General features: G+C 38.7%; 1 protein-coding gene across 2 annotated transcripts in view; it reads right to left on the bottom strand.

Annotated features, from left to right (window-relative positions):
* The window catches only part of HIBCH (3-hydroxyisobutyryl-CoA hydrolase), a 90,889-nt gene that overhangs the window by 11,842 nt on the left and 62,130 nt on the right, over positions 1-16,917 (bottom strand). For both annotated transcript variants that reach the window (XM_060106438.1, XM_060106439.1), the window contains exons 9-11: positions 15,916-16,002; positions 11,814-11,872; positions 11,022-11,103 (exon numbers count right to left, since the gene is read on the bottom strand). In XM_060106438.1, the coding sequence (XP_059962421.1) occupies positions 11,022-11,103; positions 11,814-11,872; positions 15,916-16,002 (228 nt within the window). The remainder of the gene's footprint in view (positions 1-11,021; positions 11,104-11,813; positions 11,873-15,915; positions 16,003-16,917) is intronic.

The following is a 16,917-nucleotide window of genomic DNA, read 5'->3' as shown; positions in this document are numbered from 1 at the left end:
TGGGCCCAGCTGCTCTGCGGCATGTGGGATCTTCCCGGACCGGGGCACGAACCTGTGTCCCCTGCATTGGCAGGCGGACTCTCAACCACTGCACCACTAGGGAAGCCCCATTTTACTTTTTAAAAATGCATTAAAAAATAGAGCTGATACTGACTTACATTACATACAGGGTAAAGACAATGAACAGGAAATGAAAGTTTAAGAAGTTAATTAAAGGCAACAAATTAGCTTATTCTTCATCTAACTCAAAAGAATACATAAAGGTATAGGAAAAATACAAATGGGTGTAATTTTGCTCTCCTCTGAAAAATGGCTACAGCATATTTCCAATCTATTAATATATTATGAGATGAACTTTCTAATCATTCCATTAAAAAACCAAATTTACTACTTGTAAAAACTTTCATTGAACCGTTAAAAATGCCATCAAGATAAAAGTTTAAATAAGCCACAGACAGTAACCACTTAAGAAGTGTTCAATGTACATTATAGAGGTCAGAGGAGAAGGATAAATCATTTGCTCATATTATACTATAGAAAATTATTTAATTTGAATAGCTGATACTTTAAAATACTTGCAAGGCACAAGAGAAATAAATCAGTGCAAAACAGGTCAAAACAAATTATTTGAAAGCATACAGAAAACATTTTGAGTAGAAACAATGTTTTCTACGAGGGCAAATGACACTTAGAAAATAAAAAACTAAGGAATACTATAATTAGAAACACTTTATATAGTTGGATTTTTAACTTAAGAAAAATCTAAAATAGTATATCCAATCACTTTTTTAAAAGGCCATAAGAACATAAACATAGTTAAAACAACAGATCTCAAAAACCCCAAAATAACAAACTCCTGTTCTACATTATAGTTGGTTAATGTAAAGAGTTTGTAATGAAATCTCTCATTTATGGACTGTTATGGATCTGCCCCAAATCTTCAGGAAACCTTCTCCAAATTTTGAACAGAAAATTTCTGTTCAATAAATGCCACGATTAAGATAGAAAAAAGGCAAGTAACAGGAGGAAGACATATGTAGTACCTGTACTGGATAAAGGACTTAATTAGCAGAAGATAGAAATAATTCCTACAAATTAACAGTAATAATAAAAAAGATTCAATAGGCACTTCGCAAGGAAGGATACCACAGCCAATAAAGGTATGAATTGATGCTCAACCCCATTAGTCATCATGGATGCAAATTAAAACCACTATGCAATGCTATTTTACATACACCAGAATGACGAATATGAAAAAGACAAATAATATCAAGTGTTGGTGAGAATGTAGAGCAACTTAGTATCCAATGTAAATTGGTACAACCATATTGGAAAACTTTTTGACAGTAACTACTAAGATAAATGTACATGCTTTAAATTAAACAGAGGCCATCTAACTGAGGTGCCCTTAATGCTTTAGTAGACTGTAAGCAAACCAAAATCTAAGCCTGTAATGCCTCAAGGTTAAAAATCGAAACCTAAGGGCCTCCCTGGTGGCGCAAGTGGTTGGGAGTCCGCCTGCCGATGCAGGGGATACGGGTTCGTGCCCCGGTCTGGGAGGATCCCATGTGCCGCGGAGCGGCTGGGCCCGTGAGCCATGGCCGCTGGGCCTGCGCGTCCGGAGCCTGCGCGTCCGGAGCCTGTGCTCCGCAACGGGGGAGGCCACGGCAGTGAGAGGCCCGCGTACCGCAAAAAAAAAAAAAAAAAATCGAAACCTAAGGACAGCCGATCATAAATAGCCAAAGCCTTTCCCAACTAAAGCAACTGCTTAAGCTACAGCCAATCAATATTTCCTTGCTTTGCTTCCACCTCCTCTGCATAAAAGGCTTCCCCTAAGCTCGTATCAGTAGAGCTTTTCTTACCACTTCTGCTTTGGTGCTGCCTGATTTAGATCAATTTTTGCTCAAAAAAACTATCAAAATTCTTAATATGCTTTAGTGTATCTTTTAACAACATGTGATGACTTTGTAGTACTACTCCTGGGTATATACCGAAATGCATATCTTTGTTAACAAAAGACACAGACAAAATTGTTCATAGCAGCATTATTTCTTTTTTTTTTTTTTTTTTTTTTTTTTTTTCGGTATGCGGGCCTCTCACTGTTGTGGCCTCCCCCGTTGCGGAGCACAGGCTCCGGACGCGCAGGCTCCGGACGCGCAGGCTCAGTGGCCATGGCTCACGGGCCCAGCCGCTCCGCGGCATATGGGATCCTCCCAGACCGGGGCACGAACCCGTATCCCCTGCATCGGCAGGCGGACTCTCAACCACTTGCGCCACCAGGGAGGCCCTTAGCAGCATTATTTCTAACAGTAAAAACCTACAAACCCCAAATGTCCACGAACAGTAGAAATAAATAAATAAAATGTGATATATCACACAATGGAAACTTAAAGCAATGAAAACAAACCACTGTTACATACAACATTGGTGAACCTCACAAATACAATGCTGAGAAAAAGACAGAAAACTATATGATTTTATATATAACTCAAAAACAAAATCTATGGTGTTAAAAATCAGTATATAGTTAGCCTAGGGAGAGGTAGTGACTGGGATGGGACTCAATAAGACATATCGAGTGCCTAATTTATTCTGGGTGTTCATTATGTTTATGTTGTAAAAATTTTTCAGCTATACATTATAACTTTCCTGTACTTCAAAAAAAATGAATTCTTAAAATACATACACATTCAGAAAAAATTCACTGAATTCAAGCTCTTTAGCTTAACATAAGGCTCCTCACAGTCTGGTTCCAATCATCTTTTTGGCCGTATTTTCTGACACTTTACTCCTTGTTCCCAGCTCTGAATTCTCCTAACATTTGTCCTTTGAGTATGTGCTTTGTCCTGTCTGATATACCCTTTGCCACTTGACAACTCATTCCCATCTTTTATTCTCTGCTCAGAGGTCTCCTCTGTGAAGCCTTTAAGACTCCTTCCACCATTTTCTGGACACCCACAATAATTTGTGCAAGACTCTAGCTTAGTAGCACTTACCGTATTTTGTTTATGTGTCTATTCCACTGGATTGTGAACTCCCTCTGAGAACAGGTACTGAATTTTCATTTTTGAAACTCAGTGGCAGCACAGCATCTTACCCATTCATTCATCATACCTACCATGTGAAATGCTCTGTGACAGGTGTCTGGAAATACGGGAGTAAGCAAGCTTCTCAGCAGCTTATAGTCTGCTATAGATGGCACTCAATAAAGCAGAAAGACAGGAGCAGTAGAGAGAAAAGGACACATAATAGGGACAGGGACAAGCAGGTAGAGGTCTTTATGGAATAACACTGTCATTTCTATGGTGTTCAACACTGCCACTAAATATGTGAAGCTTTGTTGTGCTGTTTTAAGGCTTAAAAGGGAAATATTTCTTAGCATTTGTCTTTGGGATTGAATAAAATTAAGTAGAAGGTAGAATTTAAGCCACAGTAAATCACATCATCTGTTATTTTAAAACCAAGCGGCATAAGCCCCTGTTATATCCCGTCTGTTAAACAGGTCTTTGATTTTTTTAACTAGTTTATATCAACTGTAGTTAAGAGTTATGTTTTGCTATGAATTGTGAATATTTTTCTAAATAATCATCTTATACATTATGTACTTATATCTATAAATCTTTTCCAGAAATGTTCAGATTGACCAAAAAAACAATAGAAACACAAAATACCTAAACAAGTTGGTCTACTTCACCGAATACTGCAGCTTCACACACATATTTTTGTTTTTAAATATTTTTTCACCATTCTGGAGGGTCATATTGTTTTAAAGAAATGGGCACTAATATTTCTTTCCTCTCATAAAAGGCTTAGAACCAGTCCAAGAAGAGTGTTTTTTGCAACCTTAAGATTTTTCCGGTAATTTCTTAAAAGCATTAACAATCAAAAAAAAAGAAAAGACAGTATCTAAAGATGCAGGTACTCCTGTTTGATGATATCCTAAATGCTCATGATAGCACTTAAGGGTCACTAAGCTCCATCAGTGGACTGGAAACTGTTTTCTCTTCCTGTCTACATAAATTGATGCATTTTCCCCTTAAGGTTTATTGTACTCTTTCCCAAAGGAACAATGCATCCATCAACACTGCCATTCAGTTACTCTTATTAATAGCAATTAACTGCACAGTGTAATAGGTACCTTCAGCAAATATAATGCCCACTTCTATAGGTCAAACTGTTTTTTAAACATAATTTGGCATATCATTTTATTTTTTAAATAATTAGCTTTACTGAGATGTAATTTACATATGATAAAATTCACTCATTTTAAGTGCATAGGTCCATAAATTTTGATAGATGTATACAGTTGTACAACTACCCCACAATCAAGATATAGAACATTTCCATCACCCCAAAGAGTTCTACTTCCCTCAGTTCTATCCCCAGGCAGCTGATTTGTTTTCTGGGCCTACAGGTTTTTGCCTTTTCCAGAATTTCATCAAAATAAAATCACACAGTAGGTAGTCCTTGTGTCTGCCTTCTTTCATTTGGCATATTGCTTCTGAGATTCATCCAAGCTGTTTAATGTATCAGCTCATCCCTTCTTATAGTTGAGTATAATATTCTGCTGTATGAATATATCACAATCTGTTTACTCATTCAATACTTAATAGGGATTGGATTGTTTCCAGTTTGGGGCTATTATAAAGTTACTATGGACATGTGAGTACAAGCACCCGTGTGGACAAAAGTTTACATTTTTCTTGGGTAAATCCCTAGAAGTGGGATTGCTGGATCTTACAGTAAGTGTACATTTAACTTTATAAGAAACTGCCAAACTGCTCTCCTGCCAGCAATATGCAAGTTGTAAGTGCTCCACATCTTTACCAACATTTGGTGTTGGTACTGTCAACCTTTTAAATCTTAGCCACTCTAATGGATGCACAGCAACATCTCACTGTGGTTTTAATTTGCCTTTTCCTAAAGATTAAAGATCTTGAGCATTTTTTCATGGGCTTCCTGGCCATTCATGTATCTTCTTTGGTGACATGTCCAGATTTCCCATTTTTAGTTGTGCTGTTTACATTCTTATATTGTATATGTGGTGGATTAAAGTCCTGTTATCAGATACATGTTTTACAAATACTTCCTCCCAATCTGTTGCTTCCTCATTTTTCTGATAGTGTCTTTCAAAGAGGAAAAGTGTTTTATTATAATAAAGATTTATCAATTTTTTTCTTCTGCAGTTCCAGCTTTTTGCATTAAAAAGAAAATCTTAGCTAGCCCAAGGTTACCAAGATTTTCTCCTATGTTTTCCTTGAGAGTGGTATAGTTTTAGTGCTTACATTTAAGTTCATAATACATTTTGAATCGCATATAGTGTGAAGGAGCTCAAAGCATGTCACCCCAAGATAACGCCATGTTGTCATATTGATTATTTTGAGTTAAAGGCACCTGGGAAACAATAGGTGTAAGAAGGGCACTCTGACCCTCCTTTTCTTCCTGAAAGCAGGAGATACAACCCCCATGTGAAAGGTACCCTCCCTGTGCCAGGAGGAAGGAAGCCATTCTGATCACCAGAGGTAGGGAATTTGGGGCCAAGAAATCTGTACAAACGAACCTTCTTAAATTAACCCTTATCTTCCTAGTTACTTCTTCACCATTTACTACTCCTAGCCAGAAGTTATTTGCCTTGTCAATTCTTCACAAATTTATTGTTTCTTTGTCTAAAAGGTATACAAGCTTCCTGCTCTGGTCATTCCTGAGGTCTTCATTCTCTTGTACAGACACCCATGTACACGTAAAAATTTAATAAAATCTGTACACTCTTCTGTTAATCTGTCTATGTCAGTTTGATTCTTAGGCCCAGCGAGAGGACCTAAGAGGATAGAGAATTTTTTCCTTCCCTACAAGGGCAAGGTAAGAGTCAAAAACTTTTTTTTTTTCCTTGCATATGGATATCCAATTGTTCCAGAACCATTTGTTGAAAAGACTATCTTTTCCCCACTGAATTACCTTGGGAGTTCAGAGCAAGTATTACTCTAGTATTAATTTACGCCCACTACTAAAATGTAAGTCTTCTGGCTGATGGGAACATGAACACTTCCCAGACCTGTGTGAGACTTGCCAACTGTTCAGACTGTTGCTTTCCTGTGACTCTTTCCCTGCTCTTGTGGAGTTTTACCCATAACACGTACAGATCAATATTCTGGAAACTCCTGCAGGAAGAAAGCTGAGTCAATCTTAGGGCTCTCTTGTTTGTTTCCCTTCTCTCAGGAATCACATGTGCTGCCTGCATTGTCCAACGTCTACAAATACTTGTTTCATACGTTTTGTCCAGTTTTCTAGTTGTTTACAGCAGAACAATTCCTGTAGCAATTTTCTTGAATATCGGTCACTTTATTTTTAAATAGTACAGTATACGGGTAATTCTCAAAGCTTACAGAAAGATTAGTAATCTTTTAAGTTTAATTTCTCATTTTAATACTTTGCTGCTCCTCTTTCTTAAAATCTATGCCCTGGTTATCTTTCTTAGTTTTCCTATTTTTCCTCCAATTTTTCAGTGCATGAATTCTTTATAGAGGCCTGTCATATTCTTGTATGTTAACTTCTTCAAGTAAAAACTGAGTTTAATTTACTCTTCATGAAATGAGCATTTTAAAATTAAAAAAATACATAAATCTCACATTAGTGATTAGAAAGAAGAAATCCCAAAAAACCTAGTAACAGTTTTCTAGTACTGGAAAAGGAAAGTATACGCCCTCTCTCTAAGCCTTTAACACAACAGGATATCCTACATCAATAGCAAGAAAACACCTAAAAGACAAGTCAAAAGCAACGCTGGTTTCCCTGGACATTTGCTCAGGACCACCTTCCTGGACACTAATTTGACTCACTGCTCTCTGCTCTTGTTTCTCTGCCTCTCTGCCTCTCTTGGCCGTGGACTTCATTCCCCAGCCCTCCTAAGGACTGGTGACCCATTTAAATTCCTTCCTTGGATTAGTATCCTTGCCGAGAGTTGAGGCAAGGGAGGTCGTCTCAACCGCTTCTAGCCATGATTCCTTTGATTACTGACATCACTTGTAATTCTGGAAAAGAAATACTTCTCTCATTGGCCCTGAAGAACCTTCTTTACTTTGGCAAGCTTGCTAGTCTCATTACCAGAAAAGGGAGGTTGAAACAGGAGAGCACTTCCTACAAGTCAACAACAATAACAACAAAACTCAATTAAAAAATGAGCAAAGAACTTAAACATAACTCCAAAGAAAATATAAAGGGCCAATCAGCATATGAAACGATGTTTAATACACCAACCATTAGGGAAATGAAAATTAAAACCACAATGAGGGAATTCCCTGGTGGTCCAGTGATTAGGACTCCACACTTTCACTGCCAAGGGCACGGGTTCAATCTCTGGTAAGGGAACTAAGATCCCGCAAGCCGTGTAGCGTGGCCAAAAAACAAAAACAAAAAAAACCCACAATGAGCTATCACCCCCCAGCCATTAGGATGGCTATTTAAAAAAAAGAAAAGAAAAGAAAATAACAAGTGTTGGCAAGGATGCAGAAAAACTGGAACCTCTGTGCACTGCTGTCAGTGGGAACATAAAATGGTGCATCTGCTATGGAAAAGAGTGTGGAAGTCCTCAACACATTAAAAATAGAATTACCATGTGATGTAGCAATTCCAATTCTGAGTATGTATTCAAAGAATTAAAAGCAGATATTTGTAAACCCATGTTCATAGCAGCGATATTAACAAGACCTAAAAGGTAGAAGCAACCCAAATGCCCATGAACAGACAGATGGATAAATAAAATGTGGCATAAACATACAATGGAATATTATTGAGCCTTAAACAAGGAATGAAATTCTGGTACCTGCTACAACATGGGTGAAACCTGAAATGTCATGGTTAAGTGAAATAAGCTAGTCACAATAGGAAAAATGCTGTATGATTCCACCTATGCAAGCTGTCCATTGTAGTCAAATCCACAGAAAAGGAAAGCAGAATGGTGGTTGCCAGAGACTGGGAGGAAAAGGAAATGGGGAGTTACTGCTTAATGGGTATAAAGTTTCAGTTATGCAAGTTGAAAATATTCTGGAGATTGATTGCACAACAACGTGAATATACTTAACAATACTGAACTATACACTTTAAAATGGTTTGGATGTTAAGTTTTACGTTACATGTATTTGACCACAACTACCTACACACACACACACACACACACACACACACACACACACACACACACACACACACACACACACACACACACACACACACACACACACACACACACACGAATACCACAATGGGAGTCTTTGGTTAAGGTTTCTCTAATATAAGCTACCCATCAGGGCATTTAAATATCCCATTAGCTTACATGGATTGCTTGGCACCATGAACAACCTACACCAAAAGAATGATTAAAAGGAGATTTGATGAATTCCAACCCACAGCATTATTTAAAAAAAGAAAAAAGGGGCTTCCCTGGTGGCGCAGTGGTTGAGAGTCCGCCTGCCGGTGCAGGGGACGTGGGTTCGTGCCCCAGTACGGGAAGATCCCACATGCCGCAGAGCGGCTGGGCCCGTGAGCCATGGCCGCTGAGCCTGCACGTCTGGAGCCTGTGCTCCGCAATGAGAAAGGCCACAACAGTGAGAGGCCCGCGTACCGCAAAAAAAAAAAAAAGAAAAAGAAAAAGAAAAAAAAAAGTGTATTGGAACTTAGGAGGAAAATCTAAGAAAGGACATTAGAAGCCATAAAATAAGGTACTTTCCATCAGCTGTAAAGATGGAACTTCTTTACAACTTCCCCATATTTTTCAGTTTTTTTAGCCCGTATGTTATCCTATAGTGACTGGCAGTTAAAAATCTGAAGGATTAAATAAAAACTGTATGTTTTTATTTAATGATAAGCAAGTATGTTGAAAAGATTATGTCCTGGGCTTCCCTGGTGGCGCAGTGGTTGAGAATCTGCCTGCTAATGCAAGGGGACACAGGTTCGAGCCCTGGTCTGGGAGGATCCCACATGCCGCGGAGCAACTAGGCCCATGAGCCACAACTACTGAGCCTGTGCATCTGGAGCCTGTGCTCCACAACGAGAGAGGCCGCGATAGTGAGAGGCCCGCACACTGCGATGAAGAGTGGGCCCCGCTTGCCACAACTAGAGAAAGCCCTTGCACAGAAACGAAGACCCAACACAGCAAAAATAAATAAATTAATAAACTCCTACCCCCAACATCTTCTCAAAAAAAAGATTATGTCCTTCCCGACGGACAATCCTAGAGAGAAAGGAACCCCTAAGACATGGAGTAGATGGTTGCAACTTCAAACATCAATACAGACTAGATCATTGGGACCTGCAGAAGGAATACAGGAATCCCTGAAGAGTCCACAGGGTCAGGAGCAATCCTTGAGGTTTACTGACACAAGTGTTAGAATCTTCTTTAAAAGTTGTTCAAACATGTGATCTGCAAACCTGTCACTGAAGCACTAACTGTCTTCTCCTTCAGGGTTGTTTCTTGGTGTGTGTTTCTGGCTGACATAATTAAAAGAAGCCCTGTTTCTAAGTCTCTGGCAGGGAAGCTTCAGTGGGAATTTCTGATCCCCACATCATGTTACTCCCAGCAGATGCTGATACTGTGGAGCCACATTCATTCAACAGAGCAGGTCAACTGAATAAAAATGAAAATCGGTCCTTCCAGTGAGGGTGCTTATGCTGATCCTAGCTGTGATGGGTGGCTTGCCAAGTACCCTCTTCTGAATGCAGAATAAACATATCGCCAGAGAAATGGGAGGAAAACTGGAAGACCATCTGAGTCCTATCCCTCAGTTTTGGGGTAGGCCAGTGGTTTTAAAATAATATGGTTAGTTGCTTATCTGTACTGCTTTTATACTATTCAATATGTAGCCTATGAGGTAATGTGCTGCATGACTATTTTCAAATGAAATTGCTAAGTGCATACTTAACCCTATTGCTGAAAAAACAAACAAACAAACAAACAGGCATGCTGGTTTCTATATTGCTCTGAAAACAAGAGAACCAAATTTCAAGTCAGAATCCTTGAAATATAATATGGTTATCTACATTTATGCAAACATTCCTGAAAGATGTTAACAGTAACACTACTTTTGTGAGTTAGGGAAATATATGACTGGTCTACTTACTCTAATTTATGCCTATCCTTGAAAGTTAATAGAATTCCAATACTAAATAAGATCCTAAGAGACAAATTAATATTCCCTTAAGAATGAGGAAATGTTTTCATCTTCACAGGTAAGATTTAATTTAAATTTTTTGTCAGTAAGTTACCTGACAACTGAAATGCTATAACTATACCTGTAAATTGAAAAATACTATCAGATAAAGAGAAACACCTTCTCCTTCTAGTAAAAGGAAACACATTTTCTTTCCTTTGTCTAGAAGTCTAAAGTACCCCAAGCTTCACAGTCACATGATAGTTCCATGAATGTCAGTATCCAATATGCACTCATTTACACAAAAACAGCTTTTGTTCTGCTGTTACCCGTTGAGTCATGTTGAAGAAAGATCAAAGTGTACCTAACACTGAGGAACACTGCTTAGGACTTGGCTATGGCTGTAGATGGAGCCTCTTGTTAGTTTAGAAAGGATCACTTTCTTATTAAACCTACTGCTAAAAAGACCATATACTGATGTGTTGCACATTAAATAGAACGTACAGACTAATGTCACAACTGCAATATATTATAAGGTGACTGTTCTCCATTGATCCAACCCTTCTAATAAAAACATCCCTGAACATTTCTCCCTCAAGACAAGGAGGACTACTGGAGATGAAGCATGCCTATGAAGTCCTTCTCTGTTATAGTCAAAAGACCTAAAAACAGCTTAGCTTTGTTATCAATATCCAGCAGGTAGACAAGGCATTTGGGTTTAGGTAAAGGTTTTGTGGAACTACTTTCTGTAGCTCAACTGAGTTCAGAAAAAAAACTGTGCAGTGGGCTATGTCACCATCACGGAGCTCTGACACCCCTCAGAGGTTTCCCTACCACGAGAATTCACCACTCTCATAGCGGAAACAATCTATACATTACCTTCAACTGCTCTAGGGCAAAAGATGAACCATCTTGCTGTAAATTTTCAATAATCTGTTCCACAGTATTGGCTGAGAACCAACTATGAAAAAAAGGGAAACATAAGATTTCAACAATGTGTAAGCGATTTCTTCTTTCCATGATAGCAATGAGTCTAAACACAGGCTTCCCCTAAACCTTATTTCAATAATGAAAAAATTTCCAACCTATATTACAGGATGATGAAATAGAACATTGTTTCTCTGGGTATTTGCAGTCTACCTTCATTAGTGGGAAATAAAGCCTACATTTTCTCTTCTGCTTTCTTGCATCTATCATACATAAGTAAATGATGTCTTAACTGTCAAAAACTGATACTTCTAAAACGTAATGATAGTTGCCTTATTTTCCAACAGTTTTCCTCCTCTTGTGTTTAAGTCAGTCTGTCAGTCGTCTCTCAAATCATTGCACAAAACGTTTTGCTGATCAGCTTGATAAGACCTTCAGAGAAGATGACTTTACAATGATAAAAGATAAGTTAATTCAATTGTTATTTTCTAGACTCTCTTCCCCATTAAAGAAATGTTTTGCACTAAAATGAACCAATATGATAGATAACTTAAATATAATGAGTTTATTTCCCCCTGAAGGAGTGAGCAGGAAGCTACTTTCAAAGGTAACTAAAAAAAACATTGCGTTATCTGATCTCAGAATTTGGTGCATTATCAAACACAGCACAATTACAGTTAGTAAATTAATTTTAATATAGTCTTTCCAAAGGAACAGATATAATTGACACCTCTCTTTAAGTACCTGTTTATTTTGTCCATGTGTTCCTCAAGTATAAAAGACTTGTCTTGATCAATCTTGGACTGTTTGAAAATAAAAATCTTTAATTAATTTGAAGCAACTCAAATCTTAAAAATTCTTAAAATTTTCACCATATTTAATGATATATTTTGTGGCAGATTGCAACTTTCACTCAAATTACATCCAGTCTCATAAATAACTACTACCATATGTTCAAAATTCAGACACTATGTATTACTCAAGACTAGCTCTTAAAACTATCAACAGCAAAAAATGTTCTTGTATTTTTATTTGTATGCCATTATATATGATTATGTTATCATTAAAGTGTGTCAATGAATTTAAGGATTTCAAGGGACCTGAGAAGTCATCCTGCCCCAATTTCTGTCTGATATAGAAATCCCTACCACATCCCCAATATCCCCGCAGCACTGACCTCCAGGGGAAAAAAAAACACTACCTCAGAAAAGAACTCATAAGTGCTTGAACAACTATAATTAGGATTAAAAAAAAAATTTTTTTTGAACCAAAAATCAGCCCTCTCGTGTTTATAGTTCTAGTTAATCCCCCTTGAGTTAATCTTTTCTCACACAGTGCAGTTTTGAGTCCCCTCACAATCCAGGTCCTTCTTATGTACAAATTCCAGTTTATCAAGGTCATTCTTAAAGTGTGGTACATGTACCTTAGCTGTAGATGTGGCTGAATCATAGCAAAGTACAACAAGGTTCCGCATACCCTTGTTTTGGATACAATGCTTTAAATAACAGGACTAACTCTAGGTTAGTTTTGGGGCAGTCCTATTATGCTGTGATTTACACTGGGCAGTTAAAACTTTTTTTAAAAAATGGTGCCATTGTAGGCTACATTTCTCCCATCCTGTACTTATGAATTTGGTACCTTGGACTGAAATACAATTATCTCTACTGTGATACTGTGATTTAAAATAAAAAATATGTATTTGGTCTTCGTCCATATATTTGGCCTTTTGTTCCAGGCTCACAGCTCCCAAAAACCCATGAAAATCCCTAAGTAGATCACCTTTTGTTATAATATTTAGTCTTTTGTCTTCGGTTCCTGAAATAAAGGTGAAATGGTTGTCTTTTGTTATTCACAACAAGCCCCTTTCAATCACACCTTCGTTTATGTTACTGAGGTAACTATAGGAAAGCCCTAAGGATGGGGGCTGGTTGCCAGGGCAACCAACCAAGGGAAGTTGCAGTACCATACTCCACTATCTAATCCCACACCACCCCCGTCTCCACCTCCAGTGAAGGGAAAAGGGCTGGAGATTGGGTTCGATCACCAATGTCAATGATTTAATCAATCATGCCTATATAATGAAGCTGTCATAAAAACTCCAGAGGATGGGGTTTGGAGAGTTTCTAGGTTGATAAACATGCAGGGAGAGTGAGTGGTTCACCCCAACTTCATGGGTACAGAAGCTCCTGGGTTTGAGGCCCCTCTGGACCTCACCCTATGTATCTCTTCATCAAGCTGTGCATTCATATCCTTCATAATAAACCAACAAATGTTAAGTGTTTCCCTGAGATCTGTGAGTCATTCTAGCATATTATCAAACCCAAGGAGGGGGTCATGAGAACCCCAATTTATTGCCAGTCAGTGAGAAGTACAGGTGACAACCTGGGATTTGTGACTGGTGTGTAAAGTAGGGTCCATCTTGTGGGACTGGGCCCGTTAAGTTGTGGGATCTGATGTGAACCTCAGGTAGACAGTGTCAGCATTGAAAGGAATCATAAGACACCCAGCTTGTGTCGTGGAGAATTGCCTGATGTGTGGAAAACCAACACGTCTGGAGTCAGGAGTGTTGTGAATGTGGTAGTAGTGAGAAGGAAAGGAAAACACATGGAGGGTTTCCCCACACATCTATCAAATTTCACATTTTTACTATTAAACAGATCACTCTGAACTTGAAGTGGTTTTTTTCTTCACAAACATGTTTACCTAATTTAACTTAGTTTCTTAGTTTCAAATCAGTTTGATCAAAACACCATCAACATTCTCATCCAAATCACTGAGGAAAACACTGACTAAGAGAAGGCCAAGACGGCTTCACTTACAGCCTAATACCCAAACATTTAACAGAACTCCTTGGGAAGGCGCTTCAACCCCCCACACGCTAGAATCCATCCCACGTCTACCCAATTTGACAACGTAAGAGACTGTCAGATGCTTTGACAAAATATGATGAAACGCTCACAGGCTCTGTATTTATATTCATACACTAACTATTCAGGGCCCACGAATCTGTACTCATGTTCTTCAGTTCTGGGTAATTTGGGGCGGGGGTGGGGTACCATTTCTCTAAATATTTCCTCTCCTTTGTTACAAATTCCTAACAGGTTTGGACCTCCTGGAATAATACCTAATTTTCTTTTCTCTCCATTTTCCACCTTATTATCCTCTTAGAGTCTTCCTCATCCATCAATTTTAATCTAATCTGTTGTGAGGTTTTCCCCCATTTCGCTGTCACATTTTAAATTTCTTTTTATTCTTTAACTATTTCTCTTCGTAACATCTGTTCTTATTTCACAGATGAAATATTTTCCTCTTATATGAAGATAAAAAAAAAAAAAACCAAACCTATAATTGTTAGGGTTCCTTCTTCTTCTTGCATTGCCTACTTCCTTCAAGTACATTTTTTATTTTAGCCAATCTCCGGTTTTTAATGCCTGGCAATTCTTGTTATTCTACGTGAAGCACTAAAATTAGGAAGCTTTGTGTGTAATGTCAGTTGCAGTTTTGGGACTGTCAATTGTCTGACGCATTATGAGGTGATCAGGCCTGGATGTTTTTTTCATTAGAGGGGTGCTCGAATGTCAATAGCTACAGGTTTTCTTTTGCTTCTAATGAACTGCTTGGGAGTGGGATGGTGCTACTGACTAAATGTTTGTGTCCCCACAAAATTCATGTTGAAATCTTAATCCCAATGTGATAGTATCTGAGGGTGAGGCCTTTGGGAGGTAATTAAGTCAAAAGGATGGAGCCCTCAGGATGGGATTAGCACCCTTATAAGCAGAGACCTGAGAGAGCTCACTTTCTCTCTCTGCTGTGTGAGGATACAGCAGGAAGGCATTCATCTTCAAAACAGGAAGAGGTCCCTCACCAGGAACCTAATAGGCGGGCACCTTGATCTTGGACCTTCCAGCCTCCAGAACCGTGAGAAATTTCTGTTGTTTAAGCCACCAAGTCTACGGTATTTTTGTTATGGCTGCCCAAACTTAGATAGATGGTACGTAAGAGTTCTGGAAACCAACTAGGAAAAGAGGCCAGAATTCTTCCCATTTAATATGTTCTGCCTCTTTTCAGTAGAGCACCTCACCTATCCCTGCCCTTAGCCAGCGAGGCCTGTCAGAGGGAGCTGGTACCCTACAAAGAGTCTACAGAAAGAACTGGCTTACTTCTTATTGGCTTCCCCCACTGAGTTCAGTGTTCTCAGGTCTAAAGTAGTGGCCCTCATCATTCCACTTTCAAGCTTCCAAAATCCTGACATCTCATGCCTGCCACTGTCTCCTTTTCTGTTCTATTTCTCTTTGTGGATTCCTGCCTTTCTTATTCCTTTACTACAATTTTAGTGGGGTTTCAGGAGGGAGCATATATGGCATCTATCATGTTTAACTAGAAGTCATGTAGCATTTTTATAGATTCTTGGCTCTTAAAAGAGAATTGAAGTTAGACAACAAAAGGAATTAAAAGAAAACACTGCAATGTATGTTATTATTATATTTCGATATAGACCAGAGTTTCACTTTAGCAGCTCCACAAATAGCATCAACACTGAACTTCCATTACACAAATGTCACAGTGTGTTGTAAAAAGCCCTTGCAAGGGCCAATCACAAGGCTATGCACTGAAATTCACCAGCAATGAGAAAACAAGCTGTGCAGTTGCATGTAAAGAAGTCATCTTCTCAGATGGCCATCCTAATGACTGTGAAGCACTGATACTCCCAACAAGCTTTAAAGTAAATAAATCCCAGTGCATTTATTTATATCCACAAACTATAATATTCACCAACTGCTTATTTTTCAGTCACTTCCCTTTCCCCATGCATTAAAATCTGTGGTTAGAATACTGACAAGATTACCTTTGCATGGTAAGTTTCTAAGACATCTGCAATATTTTCTTTTGAAGGAGATTTCAGGGCTAACAAATCTTCTTCTAACATGCCCAACTACAGCGGGGGGAAAAAGGAAAACATTTAAAACACCACAGCAATGCAGAATTTTTTTTCTTTAGAAATCTTATATTCTTTTTAAAAATCCTTGTCTTAAAATTATGATGCTCTCCCTTCAGCTGAGTCAATGAAGGCAATTTTCACTGAAGTTGAAGGCACACACATTCCCACAAAGTAAATGCTGCCTTGCAAGGAATGGATAAAGACCAAAGAAACTGAAGAGGAGAAATAGAGACATTCATCTTTGTTTCCCTCTAGCTATTGAGCACTTGAAACGCAGTGTTGCAACTAAAGATCCCAATTATAAATTTTATTTTAATTAATTTTAACGAAAATTGCCACATGTGACTAATGGCTACTATAGTCAATGCACAGGTCTATAATATAGCCACACTTAACTCTTGTATGGCTATTAACATAACTGACACCATCTTGGGCCCATACAGTTCCTCCTGTCCTTCCACTGACCCTACCCAGGACTGTACTGTGTGGTAAATCACTTCTCTGTCATCAAGGGCTTTGTATCAATAGTTAATAGACATCGGCTAATAATCATTAGGAGCAAGTGGCCTCCATGCTCTGTTAGTCCCCAAACAATGATGAAGACTCTCACTGATGTACGTATTCCCAGTGCCCAAGAGACGAGTTACCCATTCATAAATCCCAATTTAGGAATGCATGTCCCGTTTCCAAGCACACATCCCCATACCCAAAGGTCAACTATACAACTATCCCAGTGGCCCCTCAGCAGTGCAGAGTGCAGTTGCGAATGCTGCCAGATCACTGTCCGCCCAATGCCACCCTGAGCATAAGTTCCCCTCTAACACATTGATCCACTGATTAGATGGAGCCGCCTGCCTCATTTTTTCGTATCAAGATACCTTCTCAGTTCGGTGGGTACTTTTCGTTCCC

The sequence above is a fragment of the Mesoplodon densirostris genome, chromosome 8 (genome assembly GCF_025265405.1).
Source record: "Mesoplodon densirostris isolate mMesDen1 chromosome 8, mMesDen1 primary haplotype, whole genome shotgun sequence".
Lineage (NCBI taxonomy): Eukaryota > Metazoa > Chordata > Mammalia > Artiodactyla > Ziphiidae > Mesoplodon > Mesoplodon densirostris.
This window is presented reverse-complemented; position numbering and strand designations above follow the sequence as displayed.